The sequence below is a fragment of the Phoenix dactylifera genome, chromosome 6 (genome assembly GCF_009389715.1).
Source record: "Phoenix dactylifera cultivar Barhee BC4 chromosome 6, palm_55x_up_171113_PBpolish2nd_filt_p, whole genome shotgun sequence".
Classification (NCBI taxonomy): domain Eukaryota; kingdom Viridiplantae; phylum Streptophyta; class Magnoliopsida; order Arecales; family Arecaceae; genus Phoenix; species Phoenix dactylifera.
Genome location: NC_052397.1, coordinates 6623006 through 6639732, shown reverse-complemented (window position 1 = coordinate 6639732; position 16727 = coordinate 6623006). Strand labels below are relative to the sequence as shown.

General features: G+C 36.2%; 1 protein-coding gene across 1 annotated transcript; it reads right to left on the bottom strand.

Annotated features, from left to right (window-relative positions):
* Nucleotides 1-3187: 3187 nt before the first annotated feature.
* On the bottom strand, nt 3188-14688 carry LOC103696255 (serine/threonine-protein phosphatase 2A activator-like; the record flags this gene model as incomplete). The annotated part of the gene is made up of 2 exons (XM_039127730.1): nt 3188-3617; nt 13865-14688. Coding segments are annotated over 2 exons (954 nt in total), but the record flags the coding sequence as incomplete, so codon positions are not given.
* Between the last annotated feature and the right edge of the window lie 2039 nt (nt 14689-16727).

Here is a 16727-nt window from a genome sequence, read left to right as displayed (position 1 = left end):
AAGTCCAATTTCTCCTGGCTAGAAATTAAGATATTTTTTTTAAAAAATTGTCCTTAGGCTTTTAGATAGAATGTGATAAGATATTTTTCTTTATTAAAGACAGTAGATATTTTAGACAATTAAATGCTCAACCAAATATAAATTACACTCGAATGTGCTGCTTTTTCATAGTTAATCAAACATTCAAAAATTACTTTTCCATCCATCCATCATATACTCAAGCATCAATTTTTCTATATATATATATATATATATATATATTATGAACCAAACGAGTTCCAAATGATTTCAATTTATATTGGAACATATAAATTTCAGAAGAATGCGACGCAGCCTACCCAAGCTTCTTAGGGCATGGGAAGAATGGGCATACCACTAGAATAAGTCACGTTAAGAGAATAAATAGTTTGAATCTCTTATGACCAGCTATCATATACTGGCCATAATAACAATGTTCTTCAAATGACTGAAAATTCTTAAACTTTTGTTAATGTTTTCCTTGTTCAGATGGTTATACAAAATATCATCACATAAAAAATAAACTGAGAATCTTTTCTGTATTTAATTGATTTCACAACTTATGCACAAACTATTTACGACTTGTTGAGATACTTCTATGGATTTCAATCTTCTCTTTTATGCTTGCTCTTTCTTTGATCGATTGACTTTGCAAATCCTAGTAGTTGTATTTGTTGCTATCAGTTTTTGGCCATGTTTGGGGGAGCTTTTGGATCGCCAAAAAGCACTTTCTGGCCCTCCAAAAGTACTTTTAGATAAAAAATGGTGTTTGGTAAAATTTTCGGAAAGCTGTTTCAGCTTTTACGGGAAGCTGAAAACAGCTTTTGGGGAGAAGCTCCAATTTGGAGCTTTCCGAAAATGCTGTTTTTAGCTTTGTCGGAAAGCTGTTTTTTAGACCAAAATACCCCCATTTAAATTACACTTTTTTTCCCCAAAAACCTTATCCCGCCTCTTCCTTTCTCCCTTTCCCTCTCAATCTTCTTCTTCCTTTCTCTCTATTTGTTAGAGAGATAAATGGTCATTAGAATGATGAAAAATTAATTTACACTAATAATTATAATATTTTATATATTTATTATTGTATTATACTATAAATATAATATTATATTATATTATATCATAATACATTGATATGTTATGTTAAATAATTTAATATTATATTAAATTATTATTTTATAATACATAATGTTATAGTACTATATTATAATAATATTATATTATATTACATTAATATTATACTATATCATATATTTACGTATTAATACATATTATATTTTATTATGCTCTATTATATAATACTGGTAATGTCTTTTATGGTCATTTTGTCCCACAAAAGTACTTTCTCAGTTTGTTTATCAAACACATGTTAAAGTGTTACAGCACTTTAGAAATGTAGTTACCAAACAGCAAACAACTTTTTATAAATGCTCTGCTTCAAAAAGCTCTACTTCCAACAGCTCTACTTCCAAAAGCTCTACTACTAACAGCTCCCCCAAACAGGGCCTTTGTCAGTCACTTTTGTTTTAAACAAAACATAAAAACATATTAACAATTTTTAGTTCTTTTTATTTTCCTTAACTTAATTACTTACCATTTTCAAATTTATAAGTTTTTTTTATGAGAATTCAAAGTTTTTGCCCCCGACCAAATCGTTCAATTAATTTTTTGCTTGTTTATCATTTCCAATCACATGAATTTGTCCATCCAGAAGAATGTCGCAAGACATTTAATATTTCTTTCAGAAAAACGTAAAACATTTCATCTTTTTTTTTTTGGTACAAAAACAAAACATTTCATCTTTGCCAAATGAAGAGGAATGCGATGGTAACTCAGGAAATCACTCAATAAATACACTCAGCAGTCTTCTGCCATTCATATTGCTTCATTACTTGGCACAGTTCACGATGCAAATACCCACGGGAGGAATGAGAATATAGCACACCAACTGAGTGATTTTTTGAGTAAGAAATTGAGTTACCAAAGCAGTCTTCCCAAATGAATTGTTGATTTGTTGCTATGAACTATGCCATTACCGGACGTGCAAGCTGACTAAACTAGCCAGAAAAGAGGGATTCAAATTTACATCAATGATTCAGTTAAAAAACCAAAGAACTCCCCAACTAAACTGCAGCATCTTTTTTGATTGAAAAATTTATTTATTTATTTATTGAACTCCTAAAGTGCAGCATTGCAGTAGCTAATCTTAATTTGTTGAGGATACACTGATTACTGATAAATTTACTGTTTTTTAGGCAAGGAATGTCAATAAAGCTTAGAAACCTCTGGAGACTCATTATTAAGATGGACTCTTAGCCGTTGGCATTAATGAAAGATACATTATGCTCATATTAAAAGACAACGACAGTTTGCATTGGTCCAACCTGATGACACCAAGATACATTGGAACCATACCAACAACAAAAAAAGAGTGTGAGAGATAGAAGATAGATAGATAGAGATAGAGAGAGAGAGAGAGCTACCACCGAGAGAGAGCTATCCCCAAACCTCCACGCTAAATGCATCGTTCTCAGCATGAGATGAATACTGAAGCACCTATCTTAGCCAGCTGCGATTCATCTCAGGTGCCTCCCTAAGTCAAAAATCTCATTGAAGACCTCTAGTTTCACAATGGAGTAATAGCACCCATCTCTGATGGTAGTCTAGGTCATAATTAACTTGAAAAAATATATGGCTTCAGGCTTCAGCTGAGGGCATCACTCTCAAAAAAACCCGAGGCATTGAAGCAACTGAGACACAACCATCAACGTGCCGAAGTAATGGCATGGAGCAAAAGCACGGTAGTAACCAGTAATCACCTCGGTCTACCAACTCTCTGTCACTATTGAGATAAATGTGAAAGAATGGTGAAGTGGGCCTCCTCCCCTTCTTTATTATCTTTTTACCTTCCCAACGCTAGCTGGTGGAGCAGATTCAGCCTGCATTCACTTTGACATGCCAACCTGAGAGAGACCTTTTAATTCAGCCATGGGTTTTTTGACCGCCTGAAACACTGCGACATTTTTGACGAATGGGATGCTTGCAATATACAAATTAGTACTAGAGAAGAGAATAAATGCGCTGACCTACCAACCAACATGCCACATTGTAAGGTCATCCCATCAGGATTGCTACTGCCATAATTCACCAGTGCTTTGATCCCTACCTGAAACACAACGAAGATCTAATTCAGAATCTCTAAACAGAATCGAAGATCACCGAATGGAGAACGCGACACAAGTTCAGAAACTTCCGAATGGCCTCAAGAATCAAATCACAAACTTCTCTGATGCGTGAATGTTTATATTATTCGTGGCTCACCAAGGCACAGCAATGTTCTTGGAATATAAAAAACCCCTTCCATGTAAGTCCAACCATCACTTTCAAAACAAGACAAACAGACCTGTGAACTGTGTTGTTAATCATATGCAGACCAAAATTTTGCCCGTCAACGCATATACTTTGTACAAAGTCATTCATGTATTTCTGATGGAAACCCTCGGAACCATGCACAGAAAGGAACAACAAGCTGCATTCCGTTTGCTGATGGTATTCGTACATGCAGCAGTTCAGATCCGTGTTTCCACCTCAAACAAAGGTCCCTGGAGAATAATTTTGCATGCAAATAAAACAGTAAAGGATAAGACCAAAGCTGCAGTAACCAAGATTCTTCTTCTGGAGGGGGAAAAAATCTTTGAAGTTATTAAGTTAAAAGGATCGCCAGCAAAGTATTCATGCCCAACTCCGATGCTTCAGAGACACCCAGTTGTATAAAAGCATAGCACCACCACACAAAATCAATTTTCGTACATATATAGGAAACACATGGATAACCTGGTGAGCGAGCATTCAGAACCCGACTTCACGTAATATAACTAACGAAGATGACATCACTCCCCGTATTGTAGGCAGTGATATATAATGAGTTAGGGAAAAGTTATTAATATAAAGCTAAACAAAAAAAACTAAATTTCTATGCAGTACAGGAAGTACAATCCAGGTAGACGGGTCACAACAGAAACCACAGAAGAATACGTGGCTGTTCAATTTGCATCTGTAATGTTTCTATCATCAATATATTAACTTCTTATACTACCAAAAATAGGATCCAACTCTCTATGTATATTGAGAGAGAGAGAGAGATGCTATTGTGTGCTTAGGTGGACTAGGAAATTGGTCCATTCATATTCAAAATCATTGATAAACCATTCAAATTCAAAATCCAAACTATCGAACATGATCTACATTATAAAAAAAGCATAGAAACCAAAGTTCATGCGGTTTGGTGGTTTCTTACCTAATCTAGTAGGTGTAAAAATGGATGGTTTTAATAGCATTGCTTCTCTGGAAACCCATCTATCTTCGTCATAACCAAACTTCATATCTCGAACCAAGCCCGAGGAGACTGCTTGAGACCATATATCGCCTTTTTTTTTCACCTGCAAACTTTCCCTTCCTCCCCCTGAGCTCGAAAACCTGGTGGAGGACTCATATAAACCTATTCGTGGAGGTCTCCATGAAGAAAGGCCTTTTTGACATCGAGCTGATGCAGTGGCCAAGATCTGTTAGCTGCAACTGACAGAATGACTTGTATGGAATTGAGTTTAGTTTGGCCACAGGAGCAAAGGTCTCGAGATAATCGATGCCATAGGTTTGTGTGAAACCTTTCGCCACAATACGAGCCCTCTCGATAGAGCCATCAGCTTTGTGTTTCAAGGTATATACTATGTTTGCTGGCACCTAACCATCAAATTTCGGTGAATTTAAATCTACCATGTTTTAAGAAGCACAGATCACGATCCATAAAGTGAATTTTCAATTTATATGCCCTATCATGTATTTTACTTCACTAGTGTAATTGAGATTGTTCGTTTTAGTACCAACTTGATGCATAGGTTAAAGACAACCAAAATATATGAATTTATGTTTCTAAGCTTTTTTATAGCATACATCATGTTCAATTATTTAAATCTTGAATTTGGATGACCTATTGTTGATTTTTAAGGTGGGCAGACCGATTTCTTGGTCCACCCGAGCACACGGTAGCATCTCTCTACAAACACACACGCACACATGTTATATAATGTTCTAAAACTGCATAAAGATGAGAAAATTCTCAGAATATTAATTAGTTATAAAATCATGTTTTGTGATCATCCATTACAGAAAAAATGGCAGGAAAGGCGGTTATTCTTTTTCTTGCCTTAATTGGGATGGGATAAAAATATTTAAAATATGAGAAGATGTTGGCATAATTTATTGGAGAATTGGAGTGAGGGACAACCATCAAAACGCATGCAATTTTTATTTAGCACACCATCTCAATGTAGCATTAAACCAGCATACATATGGAGAAATTGTCGGTCATTAATTTGCATGTTTCTTCAATTTGCTTGTGATGTCTCTTATACAAGCAACAAAAACTCTTCGTTTGATATAATCCTAAGTACACAACAAGTATGTCTAGGGATGTTGATACACACAAGATTAATAACTAAATCATGTAAAGCAAACCACCTGATGCTTGAGATTCAGTTTTAGTAGATAAGATCTACTAGAAAATCGAGGATGGGTTATATTTTCTTTATCTAGAAAGGGTAGTAAAGTAATATGATTTCCTAATTTTCATAATCGATACAATGGTTCTCTCCTCTGTCCAGCAACTTACTAGATCTTTCAAAAATGACACTTCTTTACCAATTAATATCACACGATCCGACCTTTAGTGTAATAGTAGAAGGCTGACATTTGTCATGGTTTGGTTAGTGGCCATCCTAGATAGAAGATATTCTATCCTAGGTGGAAAAGAAAATGATTAAAAGTCTTTGGATAATCTGGCAGGATTGGACTGAATTTCCTGCAGGATTCGTGGATTGAGCAGTCCATTTGAGCATGGCCCGTATCAACTCAACACCTAGTCCAAATCCTATGGGGAGAAAAAAAATGACCTCCATGGATCTTTGTTTCCTGCAGACCAGCTGACCCACAGGTTGGGATTTTGACTAGAACTTCGATGGGCTCTTAGAAGATGCAGGTTGGGCATGCCAACAGGCCTGATTCTTGCAGGAATAAACAAACAAGCGCCAAGTTATCTCAAGAATGGTGGACCAAATTTGGAGGGGAAGCTCAAGAGCTCGTACAAATAGAACAGTATATGGTATCAATGCAAGCAGGAACTTTTATGCATTGCATCTAGGTGTAGGACTACGTGATGCTAAAGGAGATCCTTAAATAGGTACCAACCTACCCATTGTGGATTTTAGGTGAAGAAGACGGTGAAATTTAATATCAAATTTAAGTAATTCATTATGGTGATCCTAGGGGTCAAAAAAAATATTATTTTATCACTAACATAGGGGTGAAAATATGGAACCAGCATCTAAGGGTATGTGTCAGTATTGAGACTTGCAACTATTGCAGCTAGGAACTAATAATAACAACAAAACTATGGAGATTCAATGAGCATTGGATTTAGTGCATGCTGCAGTTTCAAGTAGGCACTAAAAATGTCGTCAAAGTTTTGCAATGATAAAAGGTATTAACAGCAAAATTATGTTGCAAATTTCTATCTTAAGGTTCATAATCTTAGCGTGACACCTATCTTTTTCTTTGGATAATTGATGACACTTTACTATCAGTCTTCAGGGAATTTTGGACTAGTTTAATCAAGGATAAGCAATGCATAAAGCTTATCAAGTTTGTAAAGATTTATGTGCTGAAATCTTATGTTTTCGAAACATGACAAAAGAAGTGTTCTATCATGTTTGACAGTTCTGGGCGTCATTTTGATTAACGGACAACCAAGGTCGAAGCACATATATGAGTAGCATCCATGACAGTAGTGGTGGAAAATTCTAGTGAGATTTGATTTGTGATGAAAAGGCACAGAATTTAATGGATCAAGTTCAACCAAGAAAAATGGATAGAGCATACGGCTTCATTATGATTAAAGTTATAGTTGAAGTTAAATGAATCCATAGGATAACATCTGCAACAATTGGGCAATGTGATTGAGCATGTTGGACAGTCCACGGGTTTGGTTTCAGCAAGGGGTCATGTAGGGACAAAGTTCTACTCAACAGTAATTCACTAAAATCAACTTTTTTTACCAAATAAAACAGATTGCTGAAACAATTAAATAACTACTATATCAACCCCATTCCAGTTTGCCTCAAGCAAATCCAATTTCACCAAATAAATATGGTATCACATAGTAAATTTTAGCTGAAGCATACAAAACAAACATCTGATTATGAATTTTACTGATCATTACTTGACTAGTTTACTAGTTGTCATCGACAGAAATTATCATATTCCTAGTTGCTTGAGTTCTTTCATCTTTTTTTCCCAATCAAGTTGTTACTTCAACACAATTCCTGCTGCATTTTAATGCAGAATATTGATTATCAACTAGAAATATACATAACAGTCCTAAAGTGTAGTGATTAGACATACGTTGAGGATATATCTTACACATACTCCATATTCATATATCATGTCTTTATAAAATTTCTTAGTGACTTTTGAAAATTATGATGCAACCCAGAAACAAAGAAACAGTGAAAACTTTCCGGGTGTAAATATGAACACCAACTGTTTTCAAAAGGTTAAACTCTAGTGTTGGTTTAGAAATGTTTCTTGTATCTGGAGTGCAAGTTTCATGTTTGTGATCCAAGATCAAGATTTAATCAACACAAAGGTTTCACAAGATCTGCTTGAATGTTTTCAACCAACAGAAATATACTGGTTTACTGAGACTGGATGAGATCAAAGTGGAATTATGGAGCCGAAAAATATAATTGCTCATCAAGTGAAGTGAGGAATTCTTTTGACCAGAGGTCTATAATGGTCAGAATATTAAATGTCATTGCAGCAAAGATAATCAAACAGTGAACCATGATGAGGTGCTTTGTTGTGTGCGAAGTAATAGATTAGAGAAGGGCCAGTCTTCTGAGCATATGTGCTTGGCTCAAGACTCAGTCTCCTAATGGAGCTTTTCAAATAGATGCAGGATTAAGTAAAGTAGAGGCCAAGCTACACATAACCTATGGGTAAACAAGCTTAGATAAAATTTTCCATGAGCCAGCATTCAATTATATAATCCATCACAATGAAACTCCTTTTAGTGAAAGTGTTCCCCAAGAAATATCTGACCTGTGCTCTTATTCGCACATCTGATACTTCAACGATTATTTACAAAACTGTCATCCCATTTGTTTTCTTTAGATAACCAATGTATAGATGCTCTCATCAAACATGTATGCCATTGTACCACATTTCCTTACATTATTTCAATTTAATAAGAATCTTGTTACAATAGAAAAAATTATTTATAAAATCTTAAATGTTCATGAGGAAACATGGATGTGGAGCAAGGAAAGAAAAGGCAGGTCATTTCCTTAGGAGAAAACAAGTTAATCAGAAGAAAAAATATATGAACCAGGCTTGCCCCAGTGGTCATAGCCCTCTGCTTAGCAACCAGTGGATCTTGGTTTAAATCTTGGGTGCTGCATCTTCAAGTACCGGGACCTAGGTCATTATAGTGCAGCTGGGTCTATCTCCCTTTTTCTCAAAAAAATCATAGGAAACAATAAAAGTAATAACATTCTTAAATAACTCCAAAACACTCAATAACAAGACATAAGAGATAGCTTGAGATGGTCAGAAAGAATTTGAGACTTAAAGAGCAAGACATTGGGTGTGGTGAATAAGTATCTGAGGTTAATGTCAGGAATACATTTTTTCTTCCATATTCAAGTCAAAATAAGATGAAAACAACATATGCAACAAAAGCAAACAAGCTAATTAGCCAACAATTGCAGGTGATGAAAGTTCCACCTCAAAACAAGGTGGACCAAATAAGAAAAACAAAAAAACAAAGATTACCTAAGCCAAGGTGGCCCAAGGAAAAGCAAAGAAGATGGGAATAGAAAGGAATCACTAAGGAAGAGATTGCTATGATTAAAGAGGCTTCTTTCATATTAATCTACTTGATAAAGGTGCTGTAGGCAGCATGGCATTCATGGAAGCTTTTGCTAGTGGGAAGTATTTGGCTAGACAGCTCAAAGTGGATTGGTCGCAAATGATCTAACAGCCAAATGGAGGTTGGAATGGGAATTCAAGCGCATAGCAAAAGAATGATAATTTCCATTTCTTTATTTTTCTCATCCAAGTTTCATTAGAGGACAATATCAAGGTCTGGATGGGGTTTCTTAGATTTTGATGGGTTACATCCTTGCCTTAGTGCAAATCCTCATTCTTGGGCTATCTTTTGAAAATTGGAATGTAAAAATGGTCCTCTGCATCACTACAATAACTGAACTGCCTATAGTTAGACATTTGCGAGGAGATCATCATAAAGGAAGATAAAAGAAAGGTGCGTTTGCTAGAACCCTCGTCCAAGTCAAGGTGCAAAAAACCTTCATCCCAAAAATAACCACAGTCACTAAGGGGCTTCTAGAAGCATATGCATAAGCATATCCCTCCATTGTTTGTGTGCGGCTGCATCAAACATCAGCTTTCATGCTGCGCTAAGGAGGCTATCATTCCTCCTAACAATGCCACTCAAACCATTAACTCCATTAGGGCATTGTCAACAACATGACAACTGCCTAGTCCATGGCCCAATATTAGTCCAGAAAGTAATTCGAGAGACGACAAAAATCAAGGTAACTGCCCCAAGGTTTTAGACATCAATGGAATGGAGAGGCATCCCATCATCCTAAGTGTCAAGATGGGGCATCATCCCACATGTTGGGACAAGACGGTCCGGACATGGACCATCCAGCAGTATGCAAAGCATCTACCATCCGAAGTGTCAATATGTAAAGCATCCCGCTCCATGGAAAAACGGGACAGCAACATCCAGCAGCATTTAAAACCTTGACTACCCCACGCCACCACAATTGGCTTTGGCAAGATTGTCATAGCTTTATGGATTGTTGATGCAATCAGAGTTTTAGACTTTAGAGTTTTTGGAACTTTATTTTATTTTCAGATTATTGCATTGTTTTTTTCAGTTTTTCTTCAGTGGCTATTTTCCCTTTTGGTGGGTTAATATATTGTAGGGTACTACCCATAAGTACTATTGATGCTACAGTACCATGTGCAGTAATCAAGTCTGTTTTGGAGGTATTTTAGTCATTTAGTCTCTAGAACTTTTATCATATCTAGGAATCATTAGGTCTAAGAATAGTGGTTGATTGGTATTATTATTTGTGGGGTTTTAGTTGTTGGTTATTCCATTAAACATTTCTTATTTAGGAGTCCTAGCTATATAGGGAAAGATAACCAGCTGACATCTTTTTAGAAGAGTTATGCATTATGCTGGGAAAAAAAGATTCCATGGATTTTATTTTGCGATTAAAAGTGACCGCAGGCCTTCTTTTTTCTCCACTATCTTCTTATTATATTCTTCTTCCTACTACTCTTTTCTACCCATTAGAACCCCATTTCCATATGTTAATTACTGCTGTTAAACATCAGATATATGACTGATAATCAGATCTGTAATGAAAACTTCAGCCTTTACATACCATCAAAAATAAAAAAAACATCAATCTGTCTGCAGAATTCAGATCTGAACCTATTCTATGCTAATAATTTCGTGCAATCCCTAATTTCATTTGGGCATGACAACAATTTGGTATGAAAGCCCTCAATCCAGCAGGTGGTTGTGGTTTATGCAGTTGGTAAGTAGACAAGTTCACCAACCAATATGAGGCATGCCTCAAGGTGATAGAGAAGATGCTACAAGATCATGATTTCAGGTTCAGTCGACTAGAAAAAAAGAAAGCTATATGACTGCATGGAGATAATTACTTATATTGTGGATTCAATCAAGAGGAAGAAGAGACACACAAACCCAGACAAACAATTTATATTAGCAACTCCTAATGTTTTAGCCCTGATCCACTTTGTGGGATTGTATCAACAAAATCAAATTCTTAAAAAGAATCAGGACAAAAACGAAGAGGACATAAAGATGAAGATCAAAGGTATAGAAATCTCCCTATCAAAGATCTCATTGTTCGGAAATATGATATGCAACTGAAGAAACTAACTCTAGAAGTAACGTGACAAGCCATTTTTCGAGCAGCTAAAAGATTCAGATATTGAACTGAATGTTGACATCCGTTCGGTAAATATTGCTCATTGAATGCTGTAATGATCCTTTTCCATAGTAGCATTCAAGATACTGCGCAAAACAATGTTCAACAACTAATTCAAATCATACAGAGTATGAACACTGACTTATCAAGATGACTGGGAACATGATTTCAAGGACCAAGATTGGACTTCAGCAGCAACTTATGACGATTTGGTGATGGACATGATGCATAGACTTTGTATAAAAGATCAGGTGGGCATGAACATGCATAAGCAGAAGCTATTGATTAGATCAAAGTTTTGAAGCTTCAAATTGCTGGAATTTTATTTTACTTTCAGTTTGTTCGATTTTTCAATTTAGTCACTATTTTCTGTTTCAGCGGCCAATACCTGATTCCATTTCAGTGGTATTTTGATCTTATTTAATCTCTAGAACTTTTATCATATCTAGGAATCTTAATAAGTTAAGTTTACCCCCTAACTTGTATTGACTCAACAACACCCAAGTTATGCTTCACCAAATGGTTCACCATACCCTTAAAGGATGGACTTTACTTAAATTTTATGCATTTGGGCCTGACCCACCCAGCCTGATTAGCCCACCAGCCTTGTCTTACTCGATTATATGCCAACCCATCTTCGCACCACCCAACATCAGTTTAAAATATAATTACATAATAATTTCTAATAATGCTTGCTTTGCGAAGGTTTTGAGAGAAACTTGCCCTCTCTCTCTCTCTGTCTCTCTCTCTCTCCCTCCTGACCACCACCCGCTTATTCCCATCTCCCACCAATCCTCTTCCTAGCCCCCTTCTTCTCTACATCGGATCTCCTTTTCTACATCGGATCTCCTTTTCTAGCCCCCTTCCTATAAACACCTCATCCCCATTGTGCCACACCTAGATTTGTATAACCCCCTAGGTCCCACCAACCTCACCACCATAATTTACAAAACCTATCCACAATAACCCTCTATACATCTCCCCTCCCGCCTACCACTAACACAAACTCCCTCCTTCTAACCCTTCTCTCTCCATACCTCCCCCTCCTTTCTCTCTCACCATGGCATAACAGCAATAGATGAAGTATGGTTTAATTGGGTCATGCCAGCTTGCCTAGGACAGAGGTTTACTCTCCAGGTTGAGCCTGGATAAGCTGGATGTCTAGCCTCGTGCCAATAGTCTGGGACCAGAAATTGAGCTTTGGCACAAACCAGCTCAGTTGATGGACACGTATATATTTATTTTATATATTATATAACTATCAAGCATCCTCAATACAAGCGGTCTTCCTCCAACCAAATAATTGATCTTAGTATCATTCTTTTTCCAATTTTGCAAATTGCTTGCTTCTTATCATGTTACATATTATTTTCCATATTTTCATTCTAGGTTACCAATTTTTAGGCAACTTTCCTTGCACACCGAGCAAACACAAAGGCACTTGCATTACCATTTGTTAACTCATCATCCTACACCAAACATTAGGAACTCAACTTTGATGAATTTAATCTTCTATGCCCGGACATTCATAGAGGTTTACAACAAATGATTTCTTCTACATGAGAACGAACTTCGATCCTTTTTCATTTATTTTATTTTCATAAGACCCTTGTCACAATATTCAGCTAGCATTTCCTCTATAAGTGGCTTTTATCAATCAAACATCTCTTACCAACAACAATTGCATAAAATTTTTTGGATTATCTAATTGTGACTTTGCTCACCTCTTTCTAACATAGACGAAGGAATTTACAAGTAAACCTCATTATGCACAGTAATTTTGTTAATTGACTACTAAGCGTATACTAGCACCAAACTTCTTGCCACCAACTCATGATTTGGCATGATCAATGTCCTTATTTCACAATTCCCTAATTCAAAGCCTCCCAATCTAAGATTCATTATTACGCCACTTCTCTTTAGCACTTTTATGGTTACAATTTTTTGTTGAGTAACTAATCCATATAGATTATTTGCTAATCTACAAAATGAACTGTCATCAGCATCATACAAGCATAGCTTCCATTGACTGATTGCCTTCAAGCATCAAAAGTACTTCCAAGGGCATACATTCTTAAGCATCCTCTTGATTCTTCTTCAAACAAAGCATCATAGCCACCTTTTCTTAAAATCACCCTTGGGCTTTGCCCCTACATTTCCAAGCAACCAGAACAAAGCAACAAACATTTTTATGATAATTAAGTTATCATGGCAGACTGTTTGTATGATCAACCTTAAGTTGACTAAAGATTTCCGGAAAAAAAAAACAAACAAAAAGGTGTCTAGCATTTAGTACATCATCCATTATGTATATGGTTCCACATTCATTCGACCATATAACGAGCACTTCTTGTCTCCTGCATGTCCTTCCACTCGTAGTATCTATTTTAATTTATTACAAAACACATCAGAGATTATCTAGCCCACATGCTATTTGAATAAGTTACTAATATTTGCAAGCTCAAGAACTCATCACTGCCAACATATTGTTAAGGACTCCAATCAAACCCCTTCTTATTAAGATATTAACATCCTTCCATATTCATATGATGATGTAGAGGAAAATACAAACCCCAAGAAACAAAATTCTAGAATGAATATTAACAAGCCCAAGTCCACATTATATCATAATCACAAAGAAAAGCCTAACTTCATCCAACGGATTGCAGCGATTTAATGTGTCAGAGAAGATGAAGCACACATTTAATCAAATGCCACAGGGAAGATGGAGGTCTTACCATTTGATAAGTGATCCGAAGAGAAAATGCTGCATGATCGGCACCTTCTCAAGCACCTCAGCTTTATACATCTTCAGCATCCCGCTGTTCACCTTGCTCCATCTTGGCACCGCACTTATATCATCAAGCATAGGGGAGTGCTCTGCGAAAACCCCCTTCTTCACCTTCTTCACAAAGGCAACACAGGCCAAATACATATATTCATGAGAGAAGTTATCAGGAATGTCCTGGTTGTGAATCGACTTGGGCTTCATATACTTGTGATCAATGAGCTGAGCAGAGCCAAAGATGAAGGGGAGGAAGTGGTAATCATCGAGGCCCCAGACGCCGTGAGATCCGGCGGGCTCGAGACAGTATGTGGTCTGGAGCTTGCGCACGAGTTCAAGATAGGCGACGAAGACCCGGGTGACGAGGGCAGGGTAGTCCTCCTCCCGAATGAGGCCGAGGCGTGTGAGGCAGTAGAGGAAGGCGGCGAAGTTGGTCTCGTGGCCGGTGCCATAGTCGATGTGGGAGGCGTTGCCGAAGGAGTCAAGGAGGTAGGGGAGGAGCTCGTCGGCGGCGGGGCTAAGCTCGTCCGAAGATAGGAGGGGGAGGAGAGCGCGGGCCTCGGCGGAGAGACGGGCGTGCCAGGACCGGTAGGCGGGGTTGCCGTAGCGGGCGGGGTGGGGGAGTGGGGGGATCTCGTCACTCCAGGAGGTTAGCGTTTGGAGGAGGGAGACGAGGGACGTGAGGGTTTGGGAGAGGGGGGGGCCAGGGTCGGAGAGCTTGCGGCCACGAACGGAATGGGGGAGGGCGGCGACGAAGCCAAAACTCGTTCCTTTCGTTTATCCAATGCCTTATGTGCGCCTTCGATTAAGAAGAATTTGATCTCTATTCATCACTTTACAAAAGCGAATAATGTCTTAGGCCCTGTTTGGGGAGCTTTTGGTACTTTCTGGTCCTCCAAAAATACTTTTAGATGAAAAATTATGTTTGATAAATTTTTCAAAAAGCTGTTTCAACTTTTGCGGAAAGTTGAAAACAGCTTTTGGGAGGAAGCTCCAATTTGGAGCTTTTGGAAGGAAGCTGTTTCAGCTTTTTCGGAAAGCTGTATTTTTAACAAAAATGCCCATATTAAAATAACATAATTATATAGTTTGTCCCTTTATAAACCTAAAAATCTGCTTGAGCCAAGAACCCTAGCCGTCAGACTCCCTTTCGTAAGAAAAGATATTTTTTTTTCAATTTTTGTATGCATCTCTTGAACTACATTTTAGAAGAAAAATTTTTTAATCCTTCTCCATACCTTCCAAAATCAATCTATTGTTTTTTTTTTATCATCAACCTCGCGGCCCACGCTGAGGTCCTTCTCGAGCGTGGACCACGAAGAAGAGCCCCTGGACCGCGGAAAATTATTTTATGGGAAATTATTATGGAAAATTATTTTATACTAATAATTATAATATTTTATACCTTTATTTTTGTATTATACTATAAATATAATATCATATTATATTATATCATAATATATTAATATGTTATGTTAAATAATTTAATATTATGTTATATTATGAAAAATTAATTTATACTAATAATTATAATATTTTATACCTTTATTTTTGTATTATACTATAAATATAATATCATATTATATTATATCATAATATATTAATATGTTATGTTAAATAATTTAATATTATGTTATATTATGAAAAATTAATTTATACTAATAATTATAATATTTTATACCTTTATTATTGTATTATACTATAAATATTATATTATATTACATTACATTATAATACATTAATATGTTATTTTAAATAATTTAATATTATGGTATATTATGAAAAATTAATTTATAATAATAATTATAATATTTTATACCTTTATTATTGTATTATACTATAAATATTATATTATATTACATTACATTATAATACATTAATATGTTATTTTAAATAATTTAATATTATGTTATATTATGTGAAATTAATTTATACTAATAATTTTAATATTTTATACTTTTATTGTTGTATTATACTATAAATATAATATATATTACATTATATCATAATACATTAATATGTTATGTTAAATAATTTAATATTATGTTATATTACCAAATATTAATTTACTCTAATAATTATATTACTATTATGCTATATTAACATAATATTATTTTATATTACAATAATATTATACTATATCGTATATTTATGTATTAATTTATGTTATGTTTTATTATGTTCTGTTGTATAATACTATGCAATATCCTTTATGGTAATTTTGTCATACAAAAGTACTTTCTCGGTTTGTTTACCAAACACAAAACAAAGTACCACAATACTTTACGAATGTAGTTACCAAACAGTAAACAGCTTTTTATAACAGCTCTACTTCCAACAGCTCTACTTCTAATAGCTCTACTGCCAACAGCTCCCCCAAACAGGGCCTTACTCGAATTTCATCCTCGCTATTTTCTTGTGGAGGATCGGAAAGCGGAGGAGATGTTACTACAAGGTAAATGCAAAAATGGTGTCCATTCGCTGCCAGTTTCGTCAGGTGCTCCTTCAGCCAATGCTACCATGCTTGTTGGAGAACGAGTCTCGTTAGAAGGCTGGCACAGGCGGGTTGGACATCCCTCAACTTTTATCACCTCAAAAATAATAATCAACGCCAACTCTCTTTCCATATTGCCAAATCAAATAAACATCACCTATTGTATTGTCTTTCTTGACAATTATAATTAGAGCCACCGATTGCCTTTCACTGTGTTGCTAGAAATTGAACCCGGGAGCGGCTGTCGGCTAAGAGGGTGGAGCTCCGGCGAGAGTCGACGAGTGGTATTCCGTCGGCGGGCGGCGTCCTCCGTAGAGCCTGC